General features: G+C 38.8%; 2 protein-coding genes across 6 annotated transcripts in view; both read right to left on the reverse strand.

The window, feature by feature from the left end:
* The window catches only part of MSRB3 (methionine sulfoxide reductase B3), an 86217-nt gene extending 85738 nt beyond the window's left edge, over window positions 1–479 (reverse strand). Inside the window, exon 1 of one of the 4 annotated variants that reach the window (XM_052774379.1) lies at window positions 272–479. In XM_052774379.1, coding sequence (XP_052630339.1) covers window positions 272–454 — 183 coding nt within the window. In that variant the 5' untranslated portion in view covers window positions 455–479. The remainder of the gene's footprint in view (window positions 1–271) is intronic. The other 3 variants (XM_052774376.1, XM_052774381.1, XM_052774378.1) reach the window with 3 other exon arrangements.
* A 980-nt stretch (window positions 480–1459) lies between these two features.
* The window catches only part of LEMD3 (LEM domain containing 3), a 51372-nt gene continuing 32383 nt past the window's right edge, over window positions 1460–20448 (reverse strand). The window contains exons 5-13 of one of the 2 annotated variants that reach the window (XM_052774319.1): window positions 19953–20032; window positions 19724–19872; window positions 17786–17887; window positions 16654–16756; window positions 16243–16421; window positions 8645–8726; window positions 4083–4188; window positions 3914–3992; window positions 1460–3662 (exon numbers count right to left, since the gene is read on the reverse strand). In XM_052774319.1, coding sequence (XP_052630279.1) covers window positions 3499–3662; window positions 3914–3992; window positions 4083–4188; window positions 8645–8726; window positions 16243–16421; window positions 16654–16756; window positions 17786–17887; window positions 19724–19872; window positions 19953–20032 — 1044 coding nt within the window. In that variant the 3' untranslated portion in view covers window positions 1460–3498. Of the gene's footprint in view, window positions 3663–3913; window positions 3993–4082; window positions 4189–8638; window positions 8727–10393; window positions 10518–16242; window positions 16422–16653; window positions 16757–17785; window positions 17888–19723; window positions 19873–19952; window positions 20033–20448 lie in introns of those variants that run through there. The other variant, XR_008233074.1, reaches the window with a different exon arrangement.

Consider the following 20448-nt stretch of genomic DNA (forward strand, 5'->3'; position numbering starts at 1 on the left):
GGCGGGCCAACCCTCTCAGGGGCTCGCTCCGTGAGAGGGGGCTCGCCCCGAGCACCGGCCCCAGCCGCCGGCAGGGCCCGGGAGGCGGGAGGCGGGGGTCGGCCCTCCGCCGGGACCCGCTCCTCGCCCCCGCCGCGGCCCCGGCAGGTGCGGCCCGGCCCCCCGCGCCGCCGCGGCCGCTCCTCCCCTCGCCCCCGCCGCAGCCCCCCCGGCCCGCCCTCCCCGCGGCGCGGCGGCCGACGGAGGGGCAGCTGCCCGCCGCGGCTCCTACCTGCGGCTCCTGCGGCGGCCGCCAGCGCCAGGCAGAGCGCGGAGAGGAGCGGCGGCAAAGGCAAAGAAGGCAAAGGCGGCGGCGCAGCGCGCATGAGGAGAGGCCCGAGGGAGCGAGCGGCCCCGGCCCCCCCCCCGCCCGCCCCCCGGGACCGCAGTGACGGGCCCGCCGCCCGGGGAGCATGACGGGAAATTCCTGGGCACCGGCGGCCGAGGCCAAATATGAACATGGAGCCGGGGGGGGGGACACCCGCCGCCCCCCACGGCCCGGCCCCGCGGAGCGGGCAGGCGGCCGACCCCGGCGCCGCTGCAGGGGCGGGGGGGGGCGGCCCGGGCCCCGGCACCGAGGGCCGGGACCCCGTCCCGTCCCGTCCCCGCGGCAGGCCCGGAGCGCGCTGTCCTTTAATTGAAGGGGTGCGCTGGGGAAAGGCCAGCCGAGCGGCTTCTCGCCTTCTCACAAATAACGCTCCTGCTGTTCCGAGGGAGCACGGCCCCGGCTCCCCTGCCCGAGAGGAGACAGCCCCCCCCGCCGCCCGGACCCCCCGGGGGTGGGGGGGGTGGTTTGGGGGGTGTCAGCCTGGCGGGAGCCGCCGCCCCGATGGCTGCGGGCCGCGGCCGGCGGCCAGAAGCCGAGTAAATGATCGACTTCGTCACAGGCAGAGAAATTAAGGCAGCTCTTAATGCCCACCTTGCACATCTTTTAGGAAAAAAAAAAAAAATTGCAGCGAAAGTCCCCCGCCGCCCGGGGCAGGGCCAAAAGCGAGCTAGGCAAAGGCACGTAAGTAACAGACATACAGACCCTTCTTTGGTCCTCCTGCCCCCCAACCCTTCCATACAAATCATCACTGAAACCATTTTAAAACAGCATAGTATAAATGTAATGACAGAAGAAAAGCCTCTGTTTTCTGTTAGCCTGTCAAAATCCCTTTGAGGACTAGAAATACAAGAAACGAGCTGAAAACACACGGCTAAGACTCTTCACCTCTGCCTCCTCCGCAGGCCCTGGGACAGACGCTTCAGGGATGCTCCACTGGGTATTTCAGCTCACAGCCACACCTGTTCCACTTGAAATCCTAACACACATGAAAAGTTCGGTGGCTATGATTAATTAACCTCCCCCCTCACTCCCCTGATGAAAAAAGTATTCCAGTCAAAGAGACAGTCAAATATCTAGAAGGTGAGACACATATAAAAACCCCTAATAAACCTTTAATTCGAGTTTGGTTTGGTTTTTTGTTTGTTTTTACAGGACAGGGTGACAAATTACAACAAACATCTGATTTTTCCTCAAATGTTCAGGTATTACACACATTCCCATCTGTCTTGCAGGAAGGGATATTGGTCAACTTAACAGTTTAAGGTAAAATAAGCTGCATAATAGTACATATTACAATAATAAAATGTACAGTGTTTACAAGAAATATAGTTTAGAAGCAAGATAGATGCATTTGCATCGAGGCGACCTTTTAAAATGCCACAACTATTTTTACATTCACTCTTGCAACAGGTCACAAGATGGGGTCACTAAGGTCAGGTTAACAAATCACTATGATGCACATCAAATACAACAAAATTAGTTTATATACATATATATAATACATATACATGTATATTATACATATACATATATGTATATAGTAAAACTCATCAAAATCTACCAGACCTGGCACAATCTACTTACCCATCAAAAATATGTACTTGTCCTTGGTAAGTAGAATTCTGCATGGCTGATTATATATTATATATACTCATTCATTAGCATCTGAGACATAAAACTGAGGATTTAAAATTTTTCAGTTAACAAACTCTCCAATAATAAACATGGTGCCCACAAAAGCACAAAGGTAAGGCACAATAGGATTTTCTGTTGCAGAATAGTGTGCATCATGTTTACTTAACCATAAGAAAAACGTGCATTATTTGTGCAAGTTCATGCTGCAAATCCATCATATCTACAAAGTAAAGTGAGTTTCAGTAAAATCTGTGGGACTGGTGTGCTTCCAGTCTCACCTCCTACAGGATGTTCAGCTGGATAATTAGATAAAATTGTTGTAGAAGTAGGGATTAGTAAATCCAATAATCTTAGATTTGCAACTAAGCTTCTCAGCAACAATTTTGTACTTCTAGGTATATGTTAGTAAATTTACAAGCTTGGAATCACAAGATTTACTGTCAGCTGTACTTCTTGTTTGCATCAGCCAAAATTGTTGCAAGGAAGTATGTACCTTTTAAAATTTTAACAGGTAACTGGTTCATTAAAACAAGTTATAATGTATTGGGAAAGTCACTTAATCCCAATGGTATTTTGTCACAGCCCTGGCAATTGTAATAACAAATACAGCTTTTCACAAAATATTTTTCCAGTATCTGCCAATTGCTTCTTTATTGCTCACAAATTTGAATTCATTACAATTGGTATCAGACCTTTCACAAAAGTCATAGGTATTTTAATATAAAACCTACAAAAGATATTTAACCTGTATCTAACACTTTTAAGGTATTTGGCCTCTTGTCACGGTACAGCCAAAACCATATAAAACATTAGGTTTTGAATAAAATAGGAAGCTTATTCACTGCTTCAATGCAGACATCCTCACAGAACACAACCATTTTTGCCACCACCAGCATTTACATTTATATACAAAACCTAGTACATCCGCATTCAGTTTGTTTTCCCTCACACTTATACGCAACCACTAATGCCAGATTAAACTTTCCCCATACCCTAAGCTGCAGAAAAAGATTCTTATACAGCAACAAAAAACTAATATTGACTGAAAAAGAAATTTTAACTTATTCACCATCAGGAACTGTAGGTTGTTTGTTACAAAATACCCACAAGATTATTTCACAGGAAACTATGGAAATACAGGAAGTCATCTTTTCTCCATGCTTTTGTATTATCAAAAACACTTCTTGGTGCAAAAATACAGTCACCACATCTGCAAATGTATAATGAATTCGGTATTCCTCATGCAAAACTTAAATGCATTGGTTTACTATAGCCCCGGAAAACTTCCTGAAGCAATTTTTTTCTTTTACTTTTTTGTCAGCTCAGTATTACTGCCTCATTGCTAAGTCCCTTTGGAAACAAGATTTCTGGAACGTTCAAACTTTTATTTAATTCATTAAAGTATTACATACAAAAAGCACTAAAAAAGGAAGACGGCAGCCAAACAGGAAAATTCCTGTTGCAAGTAACAGTCCTAGCAGTTGTAGAAAGTCTTCTCAGGAACTTCCCTGAGAATTAGTTGTGCCTGTCCGAAGACGCAGATGTGACATAGAGTTCATGTGTTTGTTTGATGGCTTCAGTGGAGTGTTACAAGTAAGAGCCTGGGGAAAACGATGATGATACCGATCTAGTCGCAGGTATTTTACCGTTACCAGCTTTCCTACGAGGCAAAGAAATAGGAAAAGAGAAACCTTCTAGTTCAGTATTACTACATTTTCCTTCAGGATGTAATACACACAAACACATTGTTACACTGAAATTAGTTTACCAGGTGGTGACTATTAAAAAGATCCAATTTTTGTTACAGCTCAATACTTTAGATGTAAAACATTTCACTATTTAAAAGAACTCCAACTGCACCCATCTTCTGTCATTTCTACCCATGTTTTGTTATAAACCCCCACTCCTTACCATCAAACCAAGAGCCATGTAATGCCTTGAAAGCCTTTCCAGCATACTCTGGAGAGAGACACTTGACATATACACAACCCTGCATTAAGAAAGAGAAGTTTGGGGGTTTTTTAAAGTCCAACAGACAAGGATAAACAAAGCATTAAGATGTTACTAGAAAGACAGTCACCTCACGTGAATTTTTGTCAACAGCAATATGAACAATTCCATCATTATCACTGCATTTCTCCAAGATGGCTTCTTGAATTGCTAGATGCCAGTGATCACCGATTTCCCTAGGCAAACAATGAAAGATTTAATTAAGCACAGTATTTTTTAAACATTCACAACAATCTCGTCCTTCCCCACTTAGTTTGGTTTCTCTGTAACTTGACATTTTCTGTTAAATGCCTTTGGGACAGATTTAGTACTTTAGCTTTTGAGTAGTCAGTAGATTGGGTCCTACAGTCCACTTTAGAAAGTTCAACCCTAAGAAATCATCTGTCTTTGGGGGAGGGGGTTGTCCTCCCCTTCCAGCAGCCTGGCATCACCTCCCTGTATGAAACTGCAAGCAGCCATGAACTAGTCTTCTCTCAGCTGCTGGGACAGGCTGGCCATTGTTCTGTGAAGGCCTCTGCCCCTTTGCTCTATCACCTCTACCAGCAGCCACAGAAGCAACATTACATGTCAGGCTTCAGCAGACCGAAGGAACTTTTTAGCTATTCAGACACTGCTCATCACCAAAATAGCTATTCACTATCCCAAATGAAGCATCAAATTGCATTTGTCCCATAGGGTACTGATAGAACATGCCAATCTAGATCCAGAAACAGAAGTTGTTAAAATCAGATTCCAATTTGGGGGGGGCTTTTCACAAAAAAATATTTTACTGTCAAGTCTAAACAACCTTTAGGTACATCATTAGAGAAGACAGAAGTCTATGTATTTTTGTGAAGGTACTGCAGGAACTACCTGGTCCTAATACAATAAATCTAAGCCGAGGGAAAACAACCTTAATACACCTTTAAGCCTGCCTGAATAGTCTTTACACAAAAAACAATGAACTTACTCTTTCAATAATACTATCATGAGCTTTGGGTAGTTTTAAAGAGTTTTCTCTACATGAGGCCAAAATTCTTGAAATATTTAATCTACCTTCCTCCTTATTCATTTAAAAAAAAACCCAAACAAAAAAACAACATGGTGGAGATAAATGTACATAGGGAAGTTAATTGGTCAGGGACATTACTTAAATCTGTCGAGCAGGACACTAACACAACACCTGAGGGACGATGGCAACACGGAATGTCAGATTTGTTTCTGCCATTTGACCTTGACTGGTTAGAGGATCAGACTTCCCAGTTGATGCCCCTTACACAGGCAGATCATATATAAACAAACAAAAGCGGGAGGGAGACACAAGAATGCAAAGAAGATCCAAATGAAGTGCCTACTGGGAGAGAGACTTTCCAGTGGAAAACACCTACAATTTAAAATCCTGCAAAAGTTAGGAGAAGATGCACCCTACTCAGGTTGGAAGAAAAAAGTGTTTTCTTTTTACTAGATAGCTCAAAATGAAGCTAGTATACAAGTCCTCTTCTTCCCCTTCTCTAACAGTGTAAACAACAGTATTTTCTTTATGACATGCTGTGCTCAGGATGTCAGGGAAATAAAGTCATTCCAAGTTGCAAAGGCCAGGACCTTTAAAGGTCCCCTCCAACCCAAACTATTCTATCATTCTGTGAAATCTTGACTTTGGTGCATTCCCTCCCAGCCCAGGACTCATGTCAATTTTCTCAAGAAGCATGCATTCATCAGCAGAAAGCCAGCTACCATAAGAAGAGATCATATTGTTAACAGTAGGCAATCGTCTTTTCTGCTGTGTATTCTTCCCAAATACTGAAATCACTGCATTACTGCCAAGTGCTCATTTCCTATTTGCAAATCAAGTAGAAGCACATTCTCAGTCTAGTCTGCTTTTTGTGTTTTGCAGACCTGAGACATGAAACATCATGAATTATCAACTAACTTGGATCTCCCATTATGAAATAGGCTCCCAACACAAATGACTTGCCCTTCCCTGATCCTGCACATGTATGTTCCATTAGCTGTCAATATGAGTCTTGCAGGAATGCTACCCATGCCTTATGAACCTTTTTTTACTGACTTAGTGGTAGATGTAGAAACACTGAAACAGGCTTATCCAAACAATGCTTAGATTGGTATTTTAAAAAACAGGTTTGTGTCTGGCACAGTAAATGCCTAGAACATACACTCAAGTTTAAGTCTGCTGCTGTGGTCTGAGGGTTCACAATGTCCAGGTAAGTTTTCTGACTTTTGGCAGTAGAAAGATGATTACTTACTCGGTTAGCATTGATAAATAAAAATTAACTGATATATTCCCCAGATGATTCTCGAGTCAGAAGAAGAGACCTCTATTATGGATGGCTGCTTTTACCAGCTACTGGCATATTGTTGAAAAGTACTTAGTCATTTATCATTAGTGTACAACAGCTTGACTTAAAAGAGCAGCTAAAAACTTAATTTTCTTAAGCATACCTTGCACCCATGGCAAATATCAAAACAGTATTTGCCAATATAATCACAATCACTGGTACATGCTGTGTTTCAGGTGGTCAGTGAAGGCATTCATCCCTTTCAGATCTGGACAAGAACATAAACCTCCTTCCTCTTTTGACACTAGCAGTTGAATAAAGTAATTTGTCTTGTACTGAGGGTTTTGGGGTTGGGTTTTTCTGGTTGGTTTTTTTTCTTTTCTTTCTTTTCTTTTTAAGATTACTCTAAGAGTGTGATAAAAAGTACTTCCTTCAGCAGCAGTCCTCTGCAAGACAGCTCATGGAAGACGAATGGCCTGGGGCGTGCAATGTAGAATTGGATGAAGTATCCCACTACAACAATAATCCAGCAGCCCAGTAACGGAGCTAGGTCAACTTCCAAAAGGAAAGGTCTACAAAAAGCAAATGTATTAGAAGTTGCACTGTTCAAAACAGCTGACTGGACATGATGCTAAAGAGAAGTGCCAAAAGAGACCAACTCCTAATCTATAACTTATTTACTTTTTTAATGCACTTGCTGGGCATAGACTGGGTCAGTACTGAAAAACACGGAAGTTTACAGCAAAGACATAGCCTATAAAGGAAAATTGTTCTGGCAAAAATAACATTTCAGTTACTAGTTCCATTAACAGCAGACGTTTTGAACAGCTAACATTTTGAAACAATAAAGTAACCAATACAGCATAACAACAAATATTACAGTGAAGCTTCAGGAATGGATTTATTTCAGTACTACTTAGACTAACCAATATGATTCATGAAGTCGTCTGTGTAGCAAGGACAACAGGACATTGATCTTGCCCAAAATTCTCAGTGAATCTCATCTTTTATTTCATCCTCCTACAGGAGGATCAATTTGCCTCAAGAACAATGCCTAAAATTTCAGTCTTGCTCACCCTACTGCAACCTGAAAGTTATGAAAAAAGCCACATTTGGGCCTCTACCCACAACAGTCATTAAGTCTTAAAGCCATTGAGAAAGTTTTTTAGAGTTCTTCTTTATGCTAGGGATAACACTGTCCTCAGCTAAATTAGCTAACAGCTTTCCAATTAATAAGGCAATGAACTAAATAATTAAGTGTGGCTAGAAACAGAAGTGAAACAGAGCTGAAGAAATAAATCCAAACTTTGCAATCACTTCTGTCCATACTCCGGTGTCCCTTCCTACTTCCTGTTGTTCCCTATTCTAATCAATAGCTTTTATTTTCCACTCCTCATATTCTTCAATCCCAATTAGCATCTCACTTTCACTCCATCAGACAGTATAGCATCTTCATTTTTCCCTTATACAATCACATCAGGGAATAAATTGCTTCAGAGGAGTTACCGGAGTCCCTGTATCTCTCTGCACGGGACAAAACAGGCTTCAAATATTAGAAGGGATTAGCTGGCATAACCTACATGTTAGTTCCCAGCTCCCAACATGATCTAGTCCACAGCCAACGGGGATATAACAGGATAGCGGAGTGGATGAAGCTTTAAAAGACTACAAAAAAGTTATTATTCCTTAACTCTTGGCACATGAAACAAGGCTTTTTACTTATTCATACATGGTACATACTTTAGAATTGTATCTGAGCATTAGAAGCCAGTACTCTGCACTAATTTGTTTAAAACCATCCCACTACAAAAATCCATTTGCTTCAAAACAAGGCAGTCACACTGCCATAAAGTAATAAATCATCTAATTTCAGCCTTTTAAATGCAAACTGTGCAAGTTCTATAACAGTCTAAATACACCAGAATACCTAACAATACTTCAGAAACTTACAGTCTGTTGTTAGGCCACATTGAGTCTCCTCTATCAGCTGATATAATTGAACATTTACAAAATTAATTAATGGAGAAAGATCAGTCATTGCTCCAAGTAGTTTGACTAAATGCCACACTCTTCAAGAATCGACATAGAGTAAGACAATGAAGGACAGAAGACAGACAGCAAGATTATTTATGTCTTCTCATAGATGTTAAGAGGAAAAGAGGAAGTTGGGGGGGAAGATTGTTTGTTTGGTGTTTTGGGGTTTTTTTTTGTCTTGGGGGGGTGTGTGTTTTTTTACAATCCATGTTTCTCTTAAGGTGTTCAAGTTTACTCACTTCTTCCAAACCCCTCTCAGAGGAAAGAAACAGACCCTTCCAAAAGATTACAGAAATACAGACAGATAACTGGTTTTACTTACATAACTGGATCAAACATATTGCGAATCTTTAGACAGGGTGTCAAGCTGTTTGGTGGTGAATTTCTTCTATCTAGATGAAATGCTACAAAGAAGAATAAATTTAATAGTATTTATTGACAGGCATAATACCATCTGGTTAACAAGTGTCAACTTTATACATTAATACCTTTCTGGTTTTACTCAAAAGAATACTTTCCTCCACATATAAAAAAGCTTCAAGCAAATTAAGTTCCCCAGAGTCTTCTACTGCACTGAAGAAAATCTACCATACTTAACTGAATTTTTCAGATTTACAACTTCTACATTTAAAAAGATAATGCACTCTCTTATATCCAGGCCACAGTACATAGAAGGAATTCAGGATATTTAAAAAAATACCATAGAGTTAAAGTATTTGCATTACATCTCCATGAAAAGACAGATATTCTTAACATCTGGAGCAAATTTTTGGAGCTGCAGGTTAACCATTCGGTTTTAACTGCCTGATGAATTTTCATTTCTTCCACTTCTGGGGCAATTTACTGCCCATCTGACTAAGAAATAGGGAGATGCTTAGATGGATGTTGTATTGCATCTGTATTGCAGTAACAACTGTCAAGGAGCACTCTACAAGGATCGAGCTTTTGTAACCCTAAATGCTCTACACACATGATCGGAAGCTTGCAAAAATCTGAAATGGAACACACCAGAAGATAAAACGGATGTAAGAAGAAAAATGGAAATTAAAAATAAGAGTAACTCTTTCAAAGCTGAACAACCCCATGAAATATATTCTGAAGTTTAAAATAAATATTAGCTTCTCTAAAGTTTGCAAGTTCTATTTGTGGGAGTCACAACAGAAGACTGCACCACGAGAAAAGGAATAAAGGAGCCCTGCAGATTCAGATAAAGTAGTTCCATGCCTTGAGATGGGCCGGCAAAGCGGCAACAGAAATGGAAGGGGATAACCTGGTAAAACAACTTCCAAGGCTTGAAGGAAGTTTTACTTTGAAGACATCAGATGAGTAGATTCAAGTGCTTAAACGCAAGATTAAAAATCTTAAGACAAAACGATGTTCCAAACTGATGCTAATGCTTCTCCTTTGCAATCCCTACTTTGGAAAAGCTTGACAGATTCAAGATGTTACGTTCCAAGTGTTAGAAGTCTCAGTTTTGGGCCCGTGACACTACAGGTCTGTGCTTCTAACTGCTGACCTTTTAAAATAAAATCTTGCAAGTGTATCCAAAATACACGAACACTGCTGCTCTTCTGTACGTCACCACAACAAAAACCATGTCATGTAGAAGAAATTCAGTCATGTGGAAGACACTGCGTGTGAAAGACAAGCACTAACCAAGAGAAAATTCACTGCCTGCAGATACAGCATAGACAAACTTGCTCCTTATGTAAATTTCTGAGGCAAAAAAACCTACAATTACCAACTAGAAATTAGAAAAGGTGGCCTCCAAATCTAATATGAAACCTGTTATAAGTTCCCTAAATAACTAAAAATATTCTTATTAGAATATACACACACAGAGTCCAAGTCACCAACGTCTGTAACAACTGTCTGTTTTTTCTTGGGAAAAGATTTCTAAATATGCTGGTGACACTGCATCTATCTCTGAGCTGCCTGTAGTTTAAGGACAAGTCCTTTTTCAATAGCACGTGGTTTTGTAAAGTTTTTTGCCCTTGATTAAAAATTATACATAGGGTATACAATAAAAACTTTACAGAACTAAGCAACATTGAAAAATAAATGGACTTACCTTACTCATGTAGGTTGGCTCCAGCAGATCAAGGGGGGGTGAAATGTCACCAGCATATTGTACACTGGGGCACCACACCATACTGGAGAAGGTGATCTGGGGTGGCCTAGTCATGGACCTGGACCTGAAAAGGCGTGGGGTTGAGGAAATTATGTGCTGATTGTTAATAGCTAGGTTTATTCAGCACATGGTTTTAATCCAAGGATAAAGAATGCTGAGGTTATTTGCAGAGACCCTAGGCCCAGAGGATCAACATTTCTGCAAGCTGTTTATGAACTCCAAAAAAACCCCATACTGTTATTTAAGGCAGGAGCTACACCATCGAGCTATAGCAAAAGTAACTAAATGGGGAATTCACACTTTAGTGTAGATACCTATAAAACCCAAGCTTTGCCTGCTCCAATTTCTAATCATCTTGATGTCCTTTTGATTGGAATACCTCAGGTGCTTGCAGAGATGACTTCAGCCAGAGCACACCACCAGCACAAAACAAATCTGCTACCAACTTAATCTAACATCATACTAGTAGAGCAAGTGTGCCCAGGGCAGCGCAGCATATGAAAATAATGATGAATTCTGCTTTTTCCTCAAAAATGTTTCAAAGTCATTGTAAATTAAAAGGAAGTTTTGCAACTTAGATGGAGCTTTTTATGTATAAGGAAAAAAAATGGCCACACAAATCAGTGAGGTACAAAATTAATGCTAGCACAGTAATAAGCATTAAAATGTATACCAGAAATGGGACCAAAAGGGGAGGCTAGGGAAGACACAGGCAAGTTAAAAATAATGCTGCACCTACACAGCAAAATTCAAAATAGCATAGTTAACAGCTGTCCCTTCAACTTTATTACACATCTATAACAATTAATTCTCCCCCTCCCCCAAAAGAGCAAGTTTAAGTGACAAACCTATTCAGATTACTGTACCGATTATTTGAAAATTTACACTGGTGTGGGGCATACAAAATATTCTCCTCACAGTAAGCAGAGGAGAATGCATAAGCAGACATTCTTGCAGGACAACAGTCTAAGCTGCACCGTAATTAAGCAAGCACCTCACATGCCACTTCTTTTCCTAAATAGGTCTCAACAGCAAGACTTACAAGATGAGAGTAAAAAGGTGGAGATGAAATAGGAAAACAGAAGCACAACTTTGTGCAGGAAGTCACTGACAAGAAAGTCTTTAGGACTTTCAGAAATTCCTCCTGGGGACTAGTGAGCACCTTCAAGACAAGAAAGCCACTTTGTATTTCAATCATAATGTACTTTGGTTTATTACCTTAAACTGAGTATGACTGCATCATTCCAGATTCAAAGAAGAGCAGCAGCTAAAAGCATGTGCTTTCAACAACCTCTTTATCACTGTGACTGGAATATGTCTACAATGGAAGAAGTGGTTCTTTCACAGACTTCAAAATGAACATTAAAAAAAACTGTAGTACAGCTTTCTACACCTCTTGAATTAATACTGTATTATTGCTAAAGGGATTCCCCAGTATCACCACCATGGGTTGTAAGACAGCCCAACAGATCTTTAGATGTCGATTTCATGCACCTGATGAGGTTGAAGACTTGCATCAAATATAGGTAACCATGCTTCTGAAGAACAGATTTATTCATGTTAAGCCACAGATCACTGTAATTTATTAAGTACTAACCCTTCTTATCAAAGGCAAGAACAAAAAGATAAAACATTTAGTTGAAAATGTTGAAGTTATGCACTTCCACATAACACAAGGTTCTTCAGTAAACAGGAAGGATACTGAAATCAAAATACTACCAGATGTTATTAAGAGAGGAGAGTGTGGTTGACTTGGGGTTTAATACAGTTAAGTTCAGCTATAGAAGACCAGCATAGGATGGATACAGAATTTTACAACAAGCATAAAATCCAGAGTTTTCTTGCAATAGTTAAGAGCAGCGCCTTTTTTTTTTTTTTTTTTTTTTTTTTTAACGTGGAGAAAGGATTATATTCTCACAAGTCAGGGAGGAGGGGTATCATTCACACAAGGTAACAGGTTATCTTCCATGCTGCAGGATGAAATATCACCCTAGATGTGGTACTTCAGAGAACCTTTTTATCTCATCTCCAGAACTGTCAAGGAACCTTAGCTATTGCTGTTAGCTTAGCTACATTGGAGCACTGCCTACTTATTTTTCTGTAGAGCTCCAGTTATCAAAGGCATGATAGGACAATAGTATCTGTTCTTGCAAAAGCAAACGGAACACACTAGAAATGGGTTTTTTTTCCCCATTGATTTCATTAAATTACACCTTGGCATGATCAAGGTTGTTTTTCAATTGACAATTCTCTTGTCAACTGTTTTCAAAACATCACTTATTTGTCAATCATCCTACAATGAGCTTACCTATCAATTTTTTTTTTTTTGACAGATACATCTAATGTATCTAGTAGATAATACTTCAAAGGAAATACACCAGACTTTATTCTGACCCAGTAAAAAAAAAAAAAAAAAAATCTCAAACTGCCTGTCAAAAGACAGGCTGCATTCTGAAGGGCTGGACAAAATGCCACAGTGATGCTTGAACTCTAGATGCTAACAGACAGTAGAGCCTAGATCTTCACACATGCTACAGATACCGTATTTAAAGTGCATGCTATCATCTACCAATATCCTAGTACACACTGACAGGTCAAGAGGCTTTCTTCAATTGCACATACTCAGGTGTTGTGCTCTGCCACAGAGCACTACCAGATCTCAGAAGGTTAAAAAAACTGAGACCTTGAAATTTATTCAAAAGATTCAAAACCAAGAATTCATTCTGACTTTGTATGTACTGAGTTTGTTCAGGACCTAGCCGTCCTGAAGAGTATTTAGATTTATGAACTTCTATATTCAAACATCAAAACGGGAGGATGAACTTAATTCCAGTTGATTTATACTTCCAAAAATGAAGAAAGCAACACATACATTAGAATTCCTAACATGAGGAAAGAAACAGCTGTGCAAGAAGTATGAGACTTATGTAATGGAACTATTTCCAACAGTCGTATGAAAACAAGGAACACAAAATAGAAAGAGACTTTGCATGTGAAAATTGCCTTTGCCTGCTGACTACCAAGATACACAGAGCCCAAGTGACCTATGTAATTTCAGCCACCCCTATTTCCATGCCCTTCTCTTAGAGCCAAAACATGCATTTTCAATTCTTCAAAGATCTTTGCTGAACTACAAACATAACAAGAAAACTAGGAACATTGCTATTAAAAGAACTGAAACAGGACAGGTCTTAATATCCTATTCAACAGAAAGCATAGAATCTGAAGTATATACTCCAGGCAACATACAGCTAAAAGCCACAGCTGGAAGTTATTCTGTCCGCATTCACAATATGCTGAAGTAGCTATCAGATACTCAAATTCAGATGGTACCTAAACAGTAGCTACTGCAGTAGCTGTCTTTCTAGGAAGTTTTGGAAACTACTCTTCCGTTGAGAGTCTTGAATGTATATTCCATGTAGCAAAGTAGAACCTGAGCTACCACACTCTGAGAAGTCTTCCAGATGAAGGAAAATCCAGTCTGATTTCTAATACAGGACAGAATGTTATGGAGTGATTTATATCGCAATCAAACAGGACAAGAAAAACTGAGAGCAAATGAGTAGTAAATGAGAAATTCCAGAACTGCAGTGTCATGTTTCACAGCCTGTATTGAACAATAAACTACATAGAAGATTCAGCTTTATAATATACATAGCTTGCAGAAGCTATGTTCAATTTAAGTGTTTGAAAATCAATCATCACAGTATTACAGAGATGGAACAGACACAGCTGTTGACGAAACCCACCATTTCTGCACTACACCTAAAGCACTTGCACATCCTTAATGGACAATGTCCTATGAAGAAAAGGCTCTTGAACTCTCGTAATAAACTTACTATTCACATCTTACTAACTAAAATATTGAGAAAATGAAATCATGCAATACAGTTGTCACAGCTGAATGAATGCCATGTTACTGCAAGACAATGACTGCAGAACCTCAAGCCTGCAGTAGTATTCACAAGTTATTTTAAAACAAAGCAGCCCCCATTTCCAATGAATGATTTAATATGAGAAACGTAATGCTAAAACCAGCAGCATAACTTTGAGAAGTATATAATGATATCCCAATATAACATTTTGCACAGACAAGCAAAAAATGGGCCCCAAGACTACCAAGAGCCTCATCAGATAACATGCCAAGTATCTGAAAATGTCTCAAAATATTTGACTATTCAAGTTTACAGAGAAGATTGTTCATTTTTTGCTTTGAACTTACAGAAAAGCAAAATTTAAGACCCAAGGGCTGAAAGCATACATAGAACTTATGAAAACATGCAAGTGGGCTGGGACAAAACCAGAATGTTAGCAGTACTTTTACTCGGGCAATCAAGCTTGCTACAGCATAAATGTTCCAGGCCACAAAGAAGCTCTTTCTGTGTGTCTTTGGAAAGGAAATAATCACACTGGAAGGAGCTACTTTAAAACTGTACCTTCTTTTATAGGAAACAATAAAAACACTGTTTCTTACCAATAAAAATGTATACCAGCAAAAAGCAAAAGAAGGAAGCCTATTACTCTTGCATTAGTTAAACTAAGACCAAAATCAGCATACTCCAGAAGAACATAGATGAGAGTGCAGTTGCTTGCCAGTGGGAATTTTCATTTTAAGTGGGACTAGGAAGAGCAGAAAGTCTGTTTTTTAACTAGGCTTTTTTCAGCATCTAGTTCAATGCCATGGAAGTAATGCATGATACAACCTTGACAACATCCTATTTAAAAAGTTGAACTAAAAACTGGAGAAGCAACCACTCCCTCCTCCCTCACCATCAAAATAAGCTGGTGAGTTTATAAACTAGGATTCTGCACAGCATTTATTTCACTCCCACTGGAGAGATAATACAGCATTACAAAAGAGTGTAAGGGAAGATAGACTCCTTAAGAGTCACAACATTTAAACAATTGGCAATTAAGATTCCACTTTAAACATTTACCTTCACATTCAGACATTGATAGAAATGAACATTCTTTTTTATTGCAACCCAGAATTCAAGTCTTCTAGCTTCAATTTTTCACTGACAAAAAGAGACCCACCCCATAAACTGAAGCTTAACATGAAGAAAGTCAGAAAGAAAAAGAACTAGGAAAAGATGACCACTGCAGCCAGACAACTGCAAACCCACTGGATTCTTGCCACTTGGCTTCATGATAAAGCTGAAAAGTGACAGACCACTGAAAAAGCCGTGTATGACAACAGCCTCCTCTATTACAGCAAAAACTTTGCTGCTTTGCTTGAAATACAAATGCACAGTGTAGAAAAACATTTATGACAGAAAGGAAGGACTACTAGAAAATGCTCAAAATCCATGTTCTGCTGACTTAAAGAGTCTTTTGTCCCAGCAGTTTCCCTTTCAAAACAAAGAAATACCTCTTCTTCCAAACTGTCTTTAAGTATCTGACTGATACTAACTTAACAGTAGGAAACTCAAGTCTACAAGCTCCAATTTATCTGCTGTCAGATACAACCAATTACATTACTTCCAGTATGTGTAAGGCATGTCAGAATTTGACCAACTAAAGAGTATTTTTTAAAATTCATGAAAAGGAACAAGCAACTCATTTTTGCTACATGCCCTCTGCTGTACTTCTGCAGCAGCTGTAACAGAAAAGCTCATTTTGCTTGAAAACAAGACAGACACTGAATGCAGAGAAAAAGTCTATCGAACAAGATAATAGAGAAATAGCACTGTCAGTTCACATAACAATACTCAAGCAAAGTACTGTTTAAAAGTTAGTTGCAGAAATTAAAACAATTATATTTGTAAAATATAACTAAACTTCAATACCTTGGCCTTGCCATACTTTCGATGGTATTACTAAGATTTTGTCACATGCTGCAGAAGGTTGCATCCATTTCCAAACCAAGAACTCGGCACCACCTATTCTTCGTGTTTCTGTGCGAACTCTAGATTCATTTGCTGCAAGAAAGTCAACTGCTCTATTCCAGACTTTCCTCATTTTCCTCCTTAAAGATTGAAGCAAGAATTACAAAGTTAGCATTATAACAACCTGCATAGCTGACATCCAGCATGTAAGAGAAATCCAATGTTTTTTTCCCCCACCTGTGTCAATAAGAATCTCCAAAATATTATACTATGCAACCTACTGAAATTAACTTAAGTTAATCGACCAATTTATTTTTACTATTTTTCCTTAATTACATATAAGAAAATTCAGTACTTCTAGTGAGAACATACCTGTCCTGAGGTGGTATTAGAGAATCACGCACGTGCAAAATCGGCATGTAAGGCTGCAAATCTTTATTTTCAGAGCATGCCTCGCTATGACTTCTTAGAACATCTGAGGACACCATAAGAAAGACTGGTAACTACATAGTTCATGCAAACATGAAGAAAAATAGCAATTCTGGCAATGAACAGCTATTCTGAAGACCCCTCCCAATTTCAGTAGTTAAGGTGTTTTGAGCATTTTGAAGCATTTTTCCTCCTAACCATGCTGAAAGCAAATCAAGAAAACTAACCACACGCAGCGCCTCCAAGTACCCCAAATAACTTTGGAATAAAGGAAAAGAGTTCTTGCACTTACTCTTGATTGGTACTTTTAGCTGTTAGCTAAGACAGTCACCTTTGAAAATAAAGTGCTTCCCCCCCCCCCAACAAAACTTGATTTGCAAACAAAAAAGGTAGGAAAATGGTAAAAACAAGAAAACAGCTCCAATTTGTCTGCCATTTCTGTATTTACAATAATTGCCGTAGGTGAAAGTAATAAGACAATTCAAGTAAAAACACAGCCCAAAACAGAGCTTAAAAACTACAAACACAAACTGCTGAAAACATCTTGGCTTCAAGTAGAAAGGCAGAATTTCAGAACTGAATTATGCATTCTATTTCAGTAACATAATTTCTTCTCAAAGTGACTAATTAAAAAGCTGCTTTTTCTCTGAAAAGCCATTAAGGATGGAATTGAGAACTAACACACATTTTAGGAGTGGATATTTTAGCTAAAGATCGCTGAAAAACCAGATACAGAAAGCAACATGCCACCATACTTACAGTCAAGCATCGCATTTGTATTTGCTTTCAATAGTAAGATAAAATACCGCCAAGTCAATGGAAATTTATTATAGCCATGTTGATGTAATTCACAAATTACAATCTTTATACCAAAAGCTTTGATTAGGTTTAAAGGATGATTTTTTTTTTTTAAAGAGAGAAACAAAACACATGAACCACACATTTGACCAAGAACTCTAACAGCATGATGACTGACAACTAAACAGGCAGCAAACATAACTGAATTAATGCCAGTACTTTGAAAGCTTATACAGAGGTGATACAGATACATCAGATGTCACACAAAAAGCCATACCTATGATTTTTACCACCATATCATACATCTGTCTCGTTTCTTCTTCCTCTTTTGCCCAACGGTATTTCATGTAGTGCAAGACTCCCCAAACCACTGCTATACCTGCATTAAGATGTATAATACTCTTTAAACAGCATTAGAACATTGGTTTACAGCACATACTTCAGAAGTTAGCTGAACTAGCTAACATTTTGAAGTACTTTAAGTTTCAAAGCTAGTGAAATACACTGTACTCACTGTCAGTATTTTATTTTTTACTAACACAGCAACATGAACTCTTAAACTTTGAAGAGCAGTTACCTTTACAAAAACATTTCATTGTTTTAACAATAGCCTGGTATCCCATGCCTGTGGTTTGAAATTTTACCCATTTGTGAAGAAAAACAGTACAACAATTATATTGGAAAAATTCAAAATCATATCAAAAGTCACATAAACTGACAATTTAGAACATGTTAAGATTTAAAAATGCACAATATTCACTAATTCATATACAAGTCACATGCTTTAGATATACCAGTCAAAACTAATTAACTTGGACTCCTTCAGTTCAGCTACAGATTTGTATTTTTTGCAACAAAGTACTGCATGCTCTTTTTCTATTACTTTAAAGATTATTCCCCAAAAGGACAATCTAATTAGGAAGGTCAACAGCATAAGCGGGAAATAAAAATCTTAATTCCTTCTTCTATCTCAGGCTGAGGGCACCACTACACACATGATCTCTTAAAAAAACAACAAAAAAACAAAAACAAAAAAAAAGCAACAAAAAAAAAACCCACCAAAAAACCACACCACCACCAAAACCACACATACACAAATTATACATAGTTTGGTTTGCATACCAGTGATCACACGGCAATGTTAACTGATACATCAAAGAGACTGGGGGACACCACTTTAGGCCAAAATGGGTGTTAGTTTATGACAATACATCTAACATTTATACAATGGTTTATTTTTGAAATGGTGCTTCATATTAACCTTAATTACAGATGAGAAAGTTGAGACAAGGAGCAATTTGCTCAGCATGACTGATGAGACCAGTGGTTAACTTGGATACCGAGTTTCATCTCTGCATCCCAATTCAACCCTCATATTGACTATTAACAGGAAGACGGCAATCTGCAACAGTTTGCCTTTGATTCTTTCGGTTTGTCATAAAGCTCATGAAGAAAGTCTCAAGTCTTCTGCTCATAAGCATGAGATTGTTAAGATATTGGGATAAAAAAAGTATTAAATATTCAATAGGTGCATGAGATGAACACTGCATCTTCAATATTTCTAACCAGCCACAAGGAAAGGACTGAAGTGTCTGCATTCAGCTGTACCGTATTTTTATGCTGCATAGTTTTCAGTATGGTTAACAATTAAATAAACTTGAAAGAATTTGAAGCTTAACTAGAGAACTATCAAAGACTAAACAAATTAGTCTTACTGAAGGATTAGATACATTTTCACAACATCATCTGAGAGGTAAGACTTTTTGGTGACAACCATGTTGGGTATCCAACTTTTCCTAAAACTAGGAAAATCATCTTTTCTGTAGTTATGTTTCCAAAGTTCCTGGAAAAACAGTGAAATATCCTCAAAATTAAGGCTATCATGTCTTTTTACTGAGCATTTTGCTTTTTCACATCAGTTCAAACTGGAATTTTTGAAAGCCACAAGGTATTGCTTTGGCAGGGAAAAAGACAGAGTTCCCAAAGAATGAGTATGTTCAGCTGACTACAGCAGCAGATGATAGCAACCAACGTGAAAATACAATGATGCAACAAAAGTGCAAAGCAAACTGCATTGTAATCAAGATACTGATAGGAACTCCAAGTTTTGTGGTTGAATAAAACCTTTCTCTAAACATGCTGTTTACTTCTCCCTGTTCACTTACATAAATGCAAGTTATAACAAAAAATGCTTGATTTTTTTAATTAAACTTACCCAAAAGCAATATTGATAATCTGTGAGTTACATTAACAAACGCACGGCGAAAACGACACCTGAAAGACATCTTTGGACTAGTGGATTCCAGATACTTCACATCTGTCACATTAGTGACATCCATCTCATTAGGGTCATTGCTGAGACACCTATTCAAAAATATACAGTATTTATGAAAAAGGATGCCTTCTGTTAGAAGAAATTAAGTTAAGAAATAAAGACCACTTACTTTATGCCAACATCTTCCCCACTATTCAAGATCCATTGTAATGCTGTGTTAAGTACACTTTCATATTCTGGATCTAAATTCTGTCAAAAGACAAATATTAATAAGTAATTCCATAAATAACCAGAAAGTTATCATGCCACAATAAAATTCAGATACTGCACAGATTAGTAGCCAAAACTACGTGGTTTTGTTCTTGATTCTTCAGATTTTGCATACGTGTTCACTACACAAAGTGAATCTATACATGCTATGAGCAGGTATCTGACTTACTAGCATTCCTCAAATTAAGGACTGTTTGAAAAGCCAAGGCACATTCACTGTTTTTTTATTAATAATTCTAACCTACAGCAAGAAAAAATTATTCAGCCACTAGGCGGTGCTCATGGAAAATCTACTTCAAGAGTAAAAACCAGATATAAACCCAGCTGAAAATGGGTCCTATAAAAGCAGTTCATGGGGGGGGGGGGGGGGGGGGGGGGGTGTTTTGGTTTGGTGT

The sequence above is a fragment of the Harpia harpyja genome, chromosome 23, assembly GCF_026419915.1.
Source record: "Harpia harpyja isolate bHarHar1 chromosome 23, bHarHar1 primary haplotype, whole genome shotgun sequence".
In the NCBI taxonomy this organism is placed as follows: Eukaryota; Metazoa; Chordata; class Aves; order Accipitriformes; family Accipitridae; genus Harpia; species Harpia harpyja.